Source organism: Mauremys mutica, chromosome 23 (assembly GCF_020497125.1).
Source record: "Mauremys mutica isolate MM-2020 ecotype Southern chromosome 23, ASM2049712v1, whole genome shotgun sequence".
Lineage (NCBI taxonomy): Eukaryota > Metazoa > Chordata > Testudines > Geoemydidae > Mauremys > Mauremys mutica.
Genome location: NC_059094.1, coordinates 12,327,159 through 12,340,263, shown reverse-complemented (window position 1 = coordinate 12,340,263; position 13,105 = coordinate 12,327,159). Strand labels below are relative to the sequence as shown.

Below are 13,105 nucleotides of genomic sequence, written 5' to 3'. Positions count from 1 at the left end.
GGCGGCCCTCCCTGCACCCCCCTGCCTCAGCTCCCTCCGCCTAAATGCCAGCGGCGACCAGAGCAGCTGAAGATCCGGCCGCCGCGGCCGCTGCCGAAGAAAATTGCACCCCCCAAATCGCAGTGCCCTAGGCGACCACCTAGGTCGCCTAAATGGTTGCACCGACCCAGGTCATGTCGTTCAGTTTCTGAGCTGAACGAAGGCAACATTATTAGCGATGAGACTGAGCACCTGAGCGCTTGCTGAGCAGAACCTGCCAATGGCAGAGAAAGCAAGAAGGCCAAACGGAAGGCATTAGCTCCTAATTAAACAGCCATAAACATGGCTTTGGACGAGCCTCAAACAAGAAGATAAATGAGACACGGCAGCTGCTTTTGAGGCAATCTGCCGAGTAGGCAGTTAGGTTGCTGCCGGGGTCTCCAGAAGTGATTTGGTTTAAGGTTCTCATGTTTATGGGCTCAGAGAAATGATGCTTAGAAATAAAGCTGGAGCGAGGCTGGAAGGAGTCAATGAAGTCATGAATAAATCCCAGCGGTGGATTTCCCACTGGAATTTCAGCTGGGCTGAGCTGAAGGAAAGAGCTGATCATGCTGAGAAAGCTACCGGGCTCCCACCATTTATTTCTGATCATTCAGCCTTTAATTGCTTCCCCATGATACAAATATCTCGCCCTTCTCCCTCTCCTCTGCCAGGTTCCACAAACAGGAATTGCCTCACCCACCACTGAACTGCAGCCTCCTCTGGGGTGGAATGCAGCAGTAATTGTCTCTCTCACACACACACACACACACACTCTCTCTCTTTCTCTTTCTCACTCTTTTGCAGAGGGAAGTGAAGAATACCCCTGCCAGCTGAAATTGTTGGCAAGCTTTTGGGGACGCAGATGCCCAAATTGGAATTTAGCCAGGGCCCGGGAGTTAACATCCTTGGACTCTCGTAGAAGGGGGTCCAGGACTGTGTACATAGCTATGAATGGTCAGGGTGGCTGGCTACCTAGAAAGACAGTCTTGCCTAGTGGATATAGCACCGCTCTAGGAGCAATGATCTCTAGGTTCTTGTCCCAGGACAGCTGCTGGGGGATCTTGGGAAGCCATGTTACCTTGCTGTGCCTCAGTTTCTCCAGCTGTAAAGGGGGCATAGTACTAGCTCGCCTATAACTGGCGTGTGATGATTCATTAGTTAATATCTAGTAATTTGCTGTATAAGTGTACTTGTTTTCAAGTCTCCCAGCCAAGTCCTAACCAAGCCCAATCTTCTTAGCTAGGGGAGGCTGCGCAAAATCCACATCTGCCGCTGACCCATTTGACTCACCCACATATTAAAACCCCCTGGTGAGGTCAGCCTGAGTGTAAGACATGAATGGAGATTCCTCCAGCCAGAGGACCGGATCCTCAGCAGGTGTAAATGGATGGAGCACCACGGACTGCAGTGCTGCTAAGCTGATTGACACCGGCTGGGCCCTATGCTGATTTCCTGCAGCTGAGGATCGGGCCCTACAAGGTGAAAGCGGTTTCATTAAGGCCAGGGCTTTCCTTGCCTTCGCTGCTTTGAAAAATGACAGCTCCACCAATCGCCCGAGAGAGCCGTAAAAACGCTCCGAGGAGTCTATAAACAATGGGAAGCCAAGCCCGTCAGGAGCGATTATTTCATAAACTGAGCGGCTCATACCCTCCATGTCGTAAATATCCCTTCACCGCGGCTGCATAAATAACCCCGAGCCGGCGGCACAGTAAGTAATCTTGGGCCAATCATTCGTGCAAGGGAGCAGGCCTCGTCGCCCATAAAACATGCCTCTAGGAAGTGCTGAGCACCCATAACTCCAAAGATGTTGATGCCCCACTCGCACTAAAACAATCTGTCGCTTGGGCATCGAGGAACTGACCTATCGATCTTGCCGCAAGCGCCTGCTGCTCGTGAGTGACCAGAGGCATCCAACCCACTGTGCTGTTCATGCCCTTCCTCCCACTGGCTACAATGCACCTCACTGGCTGTTGCTGGCATTCACGCGGCACTGCTCTGAGGAAGCTCGCAGCGGAGTCACGGCCAGTTTTGAGCCTAAGAAAAGCAGCGTAGTACAGGTCTGCCGCCTCTTACGCTGGGGTTACGTTCCGCAGTCAGCGCGTCAAGCGAAAATTGCGTATAGTCAAAATTACATTGAGTGGAATGGCGGGCGGAATCGCCCGCACTACAGAAACAGTATTAAAATGGTTATTTTTCTGGGGTTTTTTTTGCTTTTGCCGACCGCGTAAAGCTGAAATCGCGCATGTTAAAGGCGTATAAGATACGACAGACCTGTAGAGATGAGGAGCTGAAAGCGTCCATCATCCCAAAGTCAGTCCCCCCGCTCCTCCTTTCTTCATCAAGTGTGCGCTGTTACAAACCGGCTTGGAAGGGATGGGTGGGAGAGGGAGTTGGCATAAGCGCCAGCAAAGGCTGGAGGGGGCCTGACGCGTGAGGTTTGCACCGGTATGATTGGCAGTGCTGAAACTGCCCCCTAACGCACCAGCCCGGCTGCAGCTGGGCACGTGAGTTGTTGGGCTCAGTACGGGGCTAGCCAGGTGGAATTCTATGGCCGGTGGTATATAGGAGGCCAGATGAGATGACCTAATGCTCCCTTCTGGGCTTCAAATCCATGCCGCTGTGCCATGCAGCCCGTTAGCACCAGGCTCCTCACCCCTGCAGTCTGGGTAAGAGACTGATGGAGCTGGGCCATGGAGGAGCCCTTGGTGTGGGGGGTAATGCAGCACCCACTACTCCGGGCAATAAAAACCCCACGGCATGGAGTCCTGGAGCCCAGGGCAACTGCCTTGGACTGTGGGGCTAGAAACGGCAGTGTAGCCATTCGGGCTGGGGCTGGACTCAAACCCACAGGGGGTTTCAGAGCCCGGGGTTCCAGCCCAAGCCCAAATGCGAGCACGTTTTTTTTCTCTTTCATTAAGAACGGGAATTTATTTTCCTGTCTGTCAGTGTCCAGCATTTGAACAACAATCACTTCCCATCCGTCCATCCGGTTTCACTTCCTTAACATTCGGATATCGATGCCATTGCTTATCCAGGCAGAGAATCTTGCAGGAAACACGGAAGGCTGCCAATCCCCCATAAGGCCCCCAGTGACTCTCTCTCCGGGAGCGTGTGCAAATGGCTGATGGGTGCAAAAAATGGGGAAGGGTGCAGAGGCTGGGGAATCAAGGGGGTCGTCCTCATTCCGGGGGAATGGCGCTGCTTGAAATCCCAGCAAGGTCAGAAAGCCAACAGCTGCCTGCAGCAGCATCACATGAGCTCGGCTCTCGTGGAGCAGGGGGTTGCATGCACAACTGTCAGCTGGGGCTGGACAGCTTTTGCTCTCAGCGATGGATTGCAGGCATCTGCCCCTCTTTGCAGTGCTTTCAAGGGGGGCTTTTCACTGCTGGTTGGTTTGAAGTGGAAGTTTGCAGGGGAAAGAAAATGGAGAGGGACGATTGGCTTTGGGGGAAGCCACAATGCAATTGGGGCCTGGGTTTAGTCTGGTGGAGGTTATTAGCTATGTCTTAAGGTAGGTCTACATTGCAATCAAAGGGCTGCTGGCTTGGTCTCACAGGGCTTGGGCTGCCAGGCTAAAAAGTGCAGTTAAAATTAAGTAAAATGTGTTTTTAGTGGAGTGCAAACCAATTGACTAAAATAGAGCAGGTTATGGCCATAACAGTGGCTGCTACAGAAAGTGAGCAGATTTGATTTCTCTCTACTAAAGAGCGTACAAAGTATACACGTGCGTTTCTGATATCTGCGTTAAGGCTCCAAACCTGATAACTCGAGGTTTGGGATTGGGAATATCTTGCTGCATTATTGCCTGATTGTTCTAAACTTACATATACATTTAAAATATGGCTTTAAGTGGTGTTTGTATATATATTTTTTCTTTCTTTGTATAGGAATTGGATACAGTGCTCCTGCCAGCTAATTTCTAAGTTGTTAGCTGCAAAAAACCTAGAGTTCTCGGGTGCCTAAGTAGCCCCTGGAATCCTAGTTAAAGCTGCACCGCCCCCAAAATGTGAAATGGCCCCCCTGGATCAGACTAGACGTTCCCGATGCTCCTATGGCAAACCAAGCCGACGAGAGCACTCTGAAGAGTGGACGTGCCTCTCACACGGAGCATGAAGCCAGAGGGACAGAGTCATTTGATCTGCTTTATTTTCAGAATATTAAAAGTGATGCTCCCTGTTCGGGATGGGATGAAAGTGAAATAAAAAGCAAAGAAAAGAAAAGAAAAGAAAATGTTACGGTCTCTCTAACACAGTGCAGGAGAGAACACGGTCAAATCACCTCATCCCAATGCCCCAGGGATTGGCACCCTGCTGCCTCCAAACAGGCACTTGACCACGGCACGTCCTTATTCTGGCAGCAGCAAAGGCGCTCTGAGGTAGCAGCGTTCCCAGGACGGTTGGTCCACAGTTGGTCATCAATCCCCCCCACCCCTCGTGTAGAGAGGTGGTCAGTCAGAGGGGCTCTGGCACTCCCGGCAGTCTCTCATATCCTCCGAGTAGTTCTCAATCTGGATGGTGGTGGTGTGGAAGTTGAACGCCCCTTGCAGTTGGGAACTAGCCTCCTTCAAGATTGTCTGGGCGTCGGCGTTTTCATCTGGAACGAACACAAGCACGGAGGCTGGAGAGGTCACGTCATGGGGTAAAGACTTGGCCTTTGAGCCTACCAGGGTGCACTAGCCGGGTCTGCCTAGGCCATTCAGTTAGTTTGCAGGGCCTTAAACTGTATAATTTGGGGGGCAGAGAATTACATTCTCTTATCTAAGCGAGACTACGCAAAACCCAGCCAAACCACAAAGGTCTCTTGGGGTGGAAACTTGTGCAAAGCCACCCAAAAAAAAAAAAAAAAAGGCTCCAATTTTGTATTAAAGGATCATGAGCTTCTGGGTGAATCTAAGCAGAGCTCTGAGCTGGACGCAAAACCAGGCGAAGCCAGTGAAGCATCGCGGAATCTCCCAGGATCCTCCACTGCCAACAGCTTTTCTGCCAAGAGGGCTTGTTCCAGGGTACGATCCAATGCCTCTGAAGCAACGGGAGCACGTCTATCAAGTCCTAAATGTGTGCGGCCTTATAGTAGACATGTTGGTCCCGGGATATTAGGCAGACAAATGGGTGAAGAAACATCTTTCATTGGATCAACTCCTGTTAGCTCGAAAGCTTGTGTCTTTCACCGACACAGTCCTGAAGAAGAGCTCGAAGGCTGGTCTCTTTCACCAACAGGAGTTGGTCCAATACAAGATATTCCCTCGCCCATCTGGTCTCTCCAATGGGCAGGCAGGGCAGATACTTACTGATAGCGATATGGACTGACAGCACCGGGTGCGAGACAGTCAGGGCCCAGATGTGGAGGCTGTGAAGGGCTTTCACACCGTTGATGGACAGCAAGATCTCCTTCACGTTGTTGAAGTCCACCCCTTTTGGGGTCCCTTCAAGACAGCAAGAGGCACACAGGGTCAGAGCCCCGCATCAGCAGGAAAGGGAGGTGCCCTGTAACCCACGGGAGAACATACCACAGCGACGGGACCGGGTTAACCGATCGTTCACTTAACTACCCTGCTCTGTACAGCTCCTTACCTTCCATCAGCACAAGGACGACATCCCGGAGGATGGTCAGCGTCGTTCCAAGGACCAGGATTGAGAACAGGAAGGTACAGATGGGGTCTACGTATTTATACTCTGGCTGGTGGGAGGAGGAAAGCTGTTACTCGGTGTATTTAATTTAAAGCTCGCAAATGCCTCCTACTCAAACAGGCCATGTAATCTCATTACAAAACGCTCAGTGGTTTCCTTCCTGAGCTACTGAGTTTCATTCCAAATGAAAATTCCATTTTTCCTCTTGCAGTTGCACCGTGTGTGGTGACCGCTGAGCAGATCACAAGCTCAGCAGAGGTGCAGCCCGGTCACTGCTTGGATGGGAGGCCACCACGGAACAGCCAGGTGCCAATAATTTAAAATGTTGCATTATTCCCTCTAGTAAGAGCTAGTCTGCACCAGAAAGGGTTTGCCAGCGTAGCTCTACTGGCAAACCGTCCTCGTGTAGAAGCAGTTTATAGTGTCAAAAAAAAAAAAGTGCTTGTGTCAGGATCTCTTTTCCCCCTTTTTGCCTGTATAACTGTACATGTGAAACTCTGAGCAGTATAATAACGTTGCAAATAAAATCACATCCCTAAGCGACATTACTATGCTGGCAAACATGTTCAGTATAGACCTGGCCTGAGCGTTGACCCAATGCCCCAGCATAGCGTCACCGGACCTCATGCCTCCTTTCTGATGAGAAGAGAAGCAGAGACCCTGACCGTGTGTGGACAATCCTATAGCACAGAACTGGGGCATCAGCATTAGTGTCTCAGCTAAGTTCCAACTTGGACAGTACATCCCTGCATTCCCCTGAAGTTTCAAGTTCACGCAGAATCCCTCACTTTCTATCCTACACGGTTGTGCAATGCTGCTAGGCAGCTGCTGCATGCCATTCCAGAGGTGGCTGCATTTCTGTGGTGGGGGAAGTAAGTGAAATGCAATTAAAAAAAATTCATATCTAATCTGTGTTCTGCCACTAATTTCCTCTGTGTCCTTGGGCAAGGCATTCAGGGAAACGAAGGCAGAGAGGTTAAGTGACTTTCTCAAGGACAGAGAGGGAATTACCAGCAGAGCAAAGATAAGAATGCCAAAATTCCTGGCTCCTAGTCCTGTGCTCAGACCACACCTTCCTGCCAAAGGAGTAGCTCTTCCTTCCTCCACCTGGGACAGCACGCGTCACGCTCCAACTCCCATGCCACAACAGATGAAAGACACCTCGTACATCGGGCAGCGGGGAGTTTCCAGCCTTCTGCGCCCAAGACACTCTTGGCAACAGAGCCCGTACCTTGAAATATATGATGTATGCAGCTACCAGGACGCCAACGCTCTGCAGCAGGTCCCCGACCACATGGATAAAGGCGGCCTGGACGCTGGTGTTCCGCTGCTTGCTGTGCCCGTGGTGGCTATGGCCGTGGTGGCTGTGCCCATGACCCGACTGGTGAAGAGTGACTCCCATTCTGCGGGGAAAGACGGTGCAGCGAGGTCTTCGAGCGAGGCACCTCAACCCACAGCCTCCTCCCACGCCTTCTGCACCAACCGAGACAAGCCCTGCCTGCAGAGGGACGAAGCCACCTTCCCTCCATCTCCCCGTGCAGGGTGCGGCGCTCGGTTCCACCCTGCTCGCGCTACCGGCTTCCGACCCAGACTGCGACAGACGGTGCTAACCACGGACGCTCTGGCCTGCATCGCTCTGGCTCAGTAACAGAGACCCTGGAGCCCTGACATAGAGGGAGGCTCAGATCCTCAATCCTATGCCCCACCGCATGGGTCAACAGAACCCCCGTCTGGTAGTTCCCAGTAGAGGCAGAGGAGACAGCTGAGAACCCTGCTGCCCCCTTGGTGACCCAGATTTTAGACACTAGCTCCGGGTCGGGGGGTGTGAAGAGGAGCACAGAGCCTGCACAGCCTCTTCCAAACTCACTTGCAAAATCCCTTCTGGCATTCTACCATCCAAGGGCCTGCCCCTGCTCCCAGTGGAGATCAACAGCCAGGGGCTTCCCGTGGCAGCAGGATCGGGCCTCCGGAGACCGCTAATCCCAGGATTAATGGCCTGTTTGGACTGGCGGGCCTTTGAGACTGGCCAGAAAAAACATTCCAGTGTGAGGGATTAACCTTTGCAACGTGACCAGCAATGAATGACCCTTCCCGCATGCGCCCCGGAGCGTTCTCAGGAGCCGAGGGCCAGTGACCCGGCCGGACGTACATGATATTCACCGCCACAGCGCAGGCGGAGGTGATGAGCATGGCGCCCCCTTCGATCTCGTAGTTGTTCGAGAGCAGACGCTCCACTGCCAGATAAACCAAGACTCCGGTCACCACCCAGATCGACAGCACCGAGAGCAGGGCCCCCAGGATCTCTGCAGAGAAAGCCCGGCCCGCACAGGCTTAGAGAGCAAGAAACACACAGCAAATCCTCCTCCAGACACCCAGCGCTCACCACACTGGGGGACGGCAGCCATGGAGCCTCATGCAGGGACTTCTCGGCTGCCTCCCCAGGGCTGCACAGGATCCCAGATTCCCCAGCACCAGGGACAGAGAGCGGGGTCTGTGGCGAGCCGCTTCCGTTGGCCTTATGCGGCTCCTGCACCAGGGGAAACTGCAACTCCTTTATGGTCCATACATACCACCGGAGCAGCATATAGGGGCTGGCGCTGGGTGTGTGTGTGCAGAATTGACCCCTGTTTACAGGGGAAATATACTGGCATAGCGCTAGCAGAATAATGATTCTTCCACTCTAGCTATGCTGGTCAATTTCCCCAGATGGACTAGTCCTAAACATGTTTAACAATTCTAAGTCACACCCTCATCGTTAGTTGCTTCTGATCCACACCTCCCCTCCGGCTCCTCGGCTCGTCAATCATACCACCTTCCCCTCCCCTTGTGCCCACTACTGAAATATAGCTGACGTGTCCTCTCTGAATTCAGCTCTCTGGGCAGTATACTCTCCCAGCATCGTTAAAGCCACACAACCCCATCTAGTGTGGCTGCAGTGACGCGGGTAGAGAGGCGCGTACCCCTGTATCATTTATACCTGTAAGGGAGGGGGCATGAGCTATGCCAGAACAAGGTCTGCTCTGCACAGATTTTGTACCAGTTTATTTCACTCAGAAGTGTCATTTTTAAACCAAGTTACTCTGGTACAGCTGCAGGTGTGGATGCAGTTATGTCTTCCCCTATGGAAATAAGCTATTTATTAGACAAGCACCTTTATACGGGTAAAACTGCACCCACACTAAGCGGGTACCACTTTAACTATCCCAGGACGGTTCAAGCAATACAACTTTTGAGTTTAGCCACGGCCTAATGGACCTTTACCCCAACAGAGCTACCTACGTGCGAGGGGCGGTACAGATTTAACTCTTTCCATGAAACGGCGCCTCCCCAACCGAAATCATGATAGCGGCACGACACCTACGCGCAGGCCAGGCCTCAGGCTGCAAGGCTCGCGGTCCAGCACCTTTCACAGCACTAGCTCAATGTTAGGAAAAAATGTATGATGTCAAGATGAGGACAGCTGAGAAACACCATGGAGATGGCCGGGAATGGAGAGGGGCGAAGGGGGACCGGGTGTCTCACACGCCAGAGGGAGAGACAGACCAAGGGAGGCTGGGAAAGGGAATGCGAACAGACCTTTAACAACTGCAGCACTAAAGGGCCTCTGTAGGAATTTAGAGAACAAAGGTAGTGGGTGTGTGTGTGTGTGTGTGAAAGAAATCTACCCAGCACCTGGGCTTTCAGCTGCTGCATTTCGCAGGAGGCTCTCCCTGGCGGTTTCAGCAAAGCCCTTCCCCTGGTTAGAAGTGCAGCTAAGCGATGAGCAAACTCTACCTTGGGCGGGTCGTCCTCAGATGGACGGTAGTAGGGGTGGCCCTTAAAGGAGGGAGGGAATTACTGTGTCCAGATACCAGATCAGAACAAGGGAAGGGGAACACCCCATTCCAGCAGGAGAGCCACAGGGCTGGTTACAACCGGACCCAACGTGATGGGGAAGTACTTGCTGCCAGAAGGACCCAGTGGCTCAGCATGGGTAGGGTCCCACAGGGGTCACTAATGATCATAGAGCCAGAGGTGCCAACGATCCTGGAATAGTGGATGCACCGGGGCCAATCGCAAGGCTCCCCTGCTCGGGGGAGTTAGCAAACAGCTTGCACTTCGAGCTACTGCAACAGAGCTGCAGATGATTTCTGTGCATTCGGGTGTGTGCTCCACAGGGTTGGGTCTGTTGGATTAGCCTGTGTTGGCTGGATGGGACTCGTGTGGGATCCTGACATCTTCCCCATCCCCCACTGCTCTGCAAATGTCCCTCCCTCCCTCCCAGCTCCATTCAGGAGCCTTTGCAAACCCCCCACCAAGGAAGCTCCCTTCCTTTCAGATAAACCCAGCAGCAGAAAGGAGCATTGTTAGATGTCACCACGCCCAGTGCTGTTCTTCCATGGAGCACCTGGGCTTCATACCCAGCCCCTCCAGGTTTAACAACAACCCAGACCTTTAATAACTGCAGCACTAAAGGGCCTCTGTAGGAATTTAGAGAACAAAGGTAGTTGGGGGTGTGTGTGTGAAAGAAATCTACCCAGCACATGGGCTTTCAGCTGTTGCATTTCACACGAGGCTCTCCTTGGCGGTTTCAGCAAAGCCCTTCCACTCAGCAAGTTACCTGCTCGGTGCCAGCCAAAGTTCATGGTTTTGGTAGCCGGCCGCGAGGCCATCCACAGGGAAAAGAGACTGATCATCATGCTGGCGAAGTCCGTCAGCAGGTGGGCGGCGTCTGTCATGATGGCCAGGCTGTGCGCCAGGTATCCCCCTGAAGTCACGGAGGAGAAAGAATGAATCCTCAGCACCGACGCTGCCCCTATGCCCTTCACAGGCCGGTGCTGAGGAAACCCTGAAGCAAGATCAGAGGCCCTGTGATGGTGGGCTCCTGAGACCAGAGCAGCTCCCTGGTTATCACCAGAGCCTGCTGCAAAATACTCAGCTGGGTTTTCGTTGCGTCTGTCCCAGCAGAACCCCTGATAGCTGGAGCCTGCCCTAGTGCCAGCAGTGGGGCTATGAGCTGATGTGACTGTCTGTATCCCTCCCCTGTGGCCCCACGCTACAGGTGACTTTGAGACAGCCTATGGCCTTCAGTCTAGTGAAGGGCAGCCTCGGCTGTCGTGCCGTTCACCCGGCCACTTTAACACAGGGCCCAATTCTTCCCCATAGCAGTTTTTGCTGCCGATTTCAACGGGCTTAAGATCAGGGCCTTAAGGTTTGATCCTACCAAGTGCTCACCTTGCAGGACCAAGCCCTTACCCAGATGCACAATTATATTTTTGGGATTTGCTCTTTGAACAATGAAATGCAACCACTTCTAGGGCAGACCGCGGCAGCTGTTTAATAGCCACACATAACAGTTTAGGGAGGAGGTGGAGAAGAATCTCTCGTCCAGTTTAGCTGTTCCAGCATCTGGGCTCAAGGAAGCCATACGACATAGGCTATTTTGGCGTCTTACCTATGACTTCTCCGGTCATGAAGACCAGGCAGATCACGGATGCGATGTAGAGTTTCCTTCGAGCCCGCTGCTTTTCAGAATCATAGTGGCTGCCAGCGGCCCGGCTGGAATGACAATGCTGGTTCCCCGGGAGGCCCAGCTCGATGGAGGACGTGTCTGGAATGTACTTGAGCATGGAATTGTGAAAGTTCTTCTCGGAGACGCTCAGATAGGACCTGAATGGCAGAGAGTCACCATTACTGACCACTCTTGGGAGCTGCTGGCTGAGACACGCGGGGAGAGGGGGAAGGAGATTTCCAATTGAAATTAAAATGATGCCCCTTTGTGCCCAAAACCCTTCCCTTCCAGCCCCCCAAAGGAAACGTGCCCCCGGGTTTTCAAGAGAAGCTAGGGATTTCTGGGTGCCCACCTTGAGATGCCCAATTCTCAGACAGAGCTGGAGCACTGTCTCTGAAAGCCAGACCCCTTGGTGGCTTCTCCTGTTGGGCACCCCAAAATCACCAGTCACTCTTGAAAGCCCTGGCCCGAGCCTAGCGAGTCTCCCCTGCTTGAAAACACCCCTCCATCCAGGGAGGAATGGACAGTCTGAAGCATGACACCCCCACCCCTTCCTTCTTCCACCCAGCACTCACTCCCTGCCCGGCAAGCCCTCCTCTTCCCCCTCAACACCCTAAAGGAACCACAGTTATTCCAGCTGTAGCCCCCACTTCCAAGTTCCCCCCAACAAGGGGCAGCACATGGAGACAGTGGATTGGTTTGGTCCCCCAGACCAAATTATTGGGGGGCCCCTTCTGTGTCAGAGACACCCTCTCCCCCCAGAAAGGCAGAGAGACTCCAGAGCCAGGGAAGCTGTTGACCCAGAAGCAGGCGCCCTGGAACCCAGATCCTCAAAGCTTGGTAGGTGCTTAACACCCATTGGCATCGATGGGAGCTGGGCACCTAAATATCTTTGGGGAGCTGGGCCTGGCGGCCTGGAATGGGGGAGAGGAGGCTGCAGCCAGGCTGGGCTCTCTCCCTGGGGTCCCACAGTGCAAGGGGGAGCCAGGCCAGCCCAGGAGCTGCAGAGCTGGGCTGGAGGAAGCACTGAGATAGGGGGCTGGGGGGACGGTGCCATGGGGGAAGGAAGGGAGCTGGGTTTGTTCCTGGGTCTGGGAGGAGGCTCAGAAGCGGAGTGGTGGGGGGGATACAATTGCCCCCTGAAGGGGGAGAAATCGCCCCTCACCTGTCTCTGGGCTCCTCCAGCAGGTGCCGCTTCTCCTCCCCGTCCGCCATCCCCACCTGCCGGGGCGCGCTCGGCTCCGGCTCCGGCTCCAGGTCCCCTCCGAGGGTCCCCCTGCTCCAGCCACCCCCCGCGCCGGGCTCGCAGCCGCCTCTTTATCTGGCCCCGGCCGCGGCCCGTGTGAAGCGCCGGGGGCCCGTGTGCAAAAGGCCCGGCGGGGGCGGCGAGCTCCGGCCAGGCCGGCTGCAAACTTTGCAGAGCTGCCTCCCTCCCCAGGGGCCGGGCACCCCGCCCGGCGGCGAGCCCGGAGAGCCCGCGGCTGGCCACTCCCGTGCGCTCCGCGGGGCGCATTGCACCTGGAGAGGCTGCGCGCCTCCCCCGCCGGGCCCAGCCCTGCCTGGGGGAGAGGCTCCAGCCCCGAGTCTCCCAGCCCAGCCTCCCCCTTCTCGGAGGGAGGGCTCGGGACTGAGGAGGCAGGGGTCCCGCTGCCCCAATCCCCCCATGGCCCAGTTACCGCCCCCCGCTGGAGCCTGGCTCACTCCACCTAGCAACTGGGAACGAAGTTTGCTGGCCCCCCAGCTCCATCCTGTCCTGACACCTGGGCGCCCAGGCAGCAAGACTTCCACAGGGCAAACCTCCAGGAGCTTAGCAAACTCCGAGCCACGTGTGAAACATCTGAAATCCCCCAGCGGTTCCTGCTGCGTCCCCCTCCCCCACACCTTCGCCCCCAGTGCCCGGGGGAAGAAGGAATGGGGAGCCTTGGCTGAATTAGACCTTGGAGCAGTTGAATGGATAGCTGCTTTT

General features: G+C 54.3%; 1 protein-coding gene across 3 annotated transcripts; it reads right to left on the bottom strand.

Moving 5' to 3' along the window:
* Positions 1–4,149: 4,149 nt before the first annotated feature.
* On the bottom strand, positions 4,150–13,105 carry SLC30A2 (solute carrier family 30 member 2). 3 transcript variants are annotated; one of them, XM_044997474.1, is made up of 8 exons: positions 13,076–13,105; positions 11,083–11,297; positions 10,249–10,395; positions 7,798–7,951; positions 6,880–7,051; positions 5,592–5,697; positions 5,309–5,443; positions 4,150–4,614 (listed from the first exon to the last, which is right to left on the bottom strand). In XM_044997474.1, exons 2-8 carry the CDS (start codon positions 11,255–11,257, stop codon positions 4,469–4,471), a joined length of 1,035 nt encoding a protein of 344 aa, XP_044853409.1. In that variant the 5' UTR covers positions 11,258–11,297; positions 13,076–13,105; the 3' UTR covers positions 4,150–4,468. The 3 variants fall into 3 exon arrangements, with proteins under 3 accessions (XP_044853409.1, XP_044853408.1, XP_044853407.1); XM_044997473.1 differs by lacking the exon at positions 13,076–13,105 and adding an exon at positions 12,846–12,956; XM_044997472.1 differs by lacking the exon at positions 13,076–13,105 and adding an exon at positions 12,305–12,560.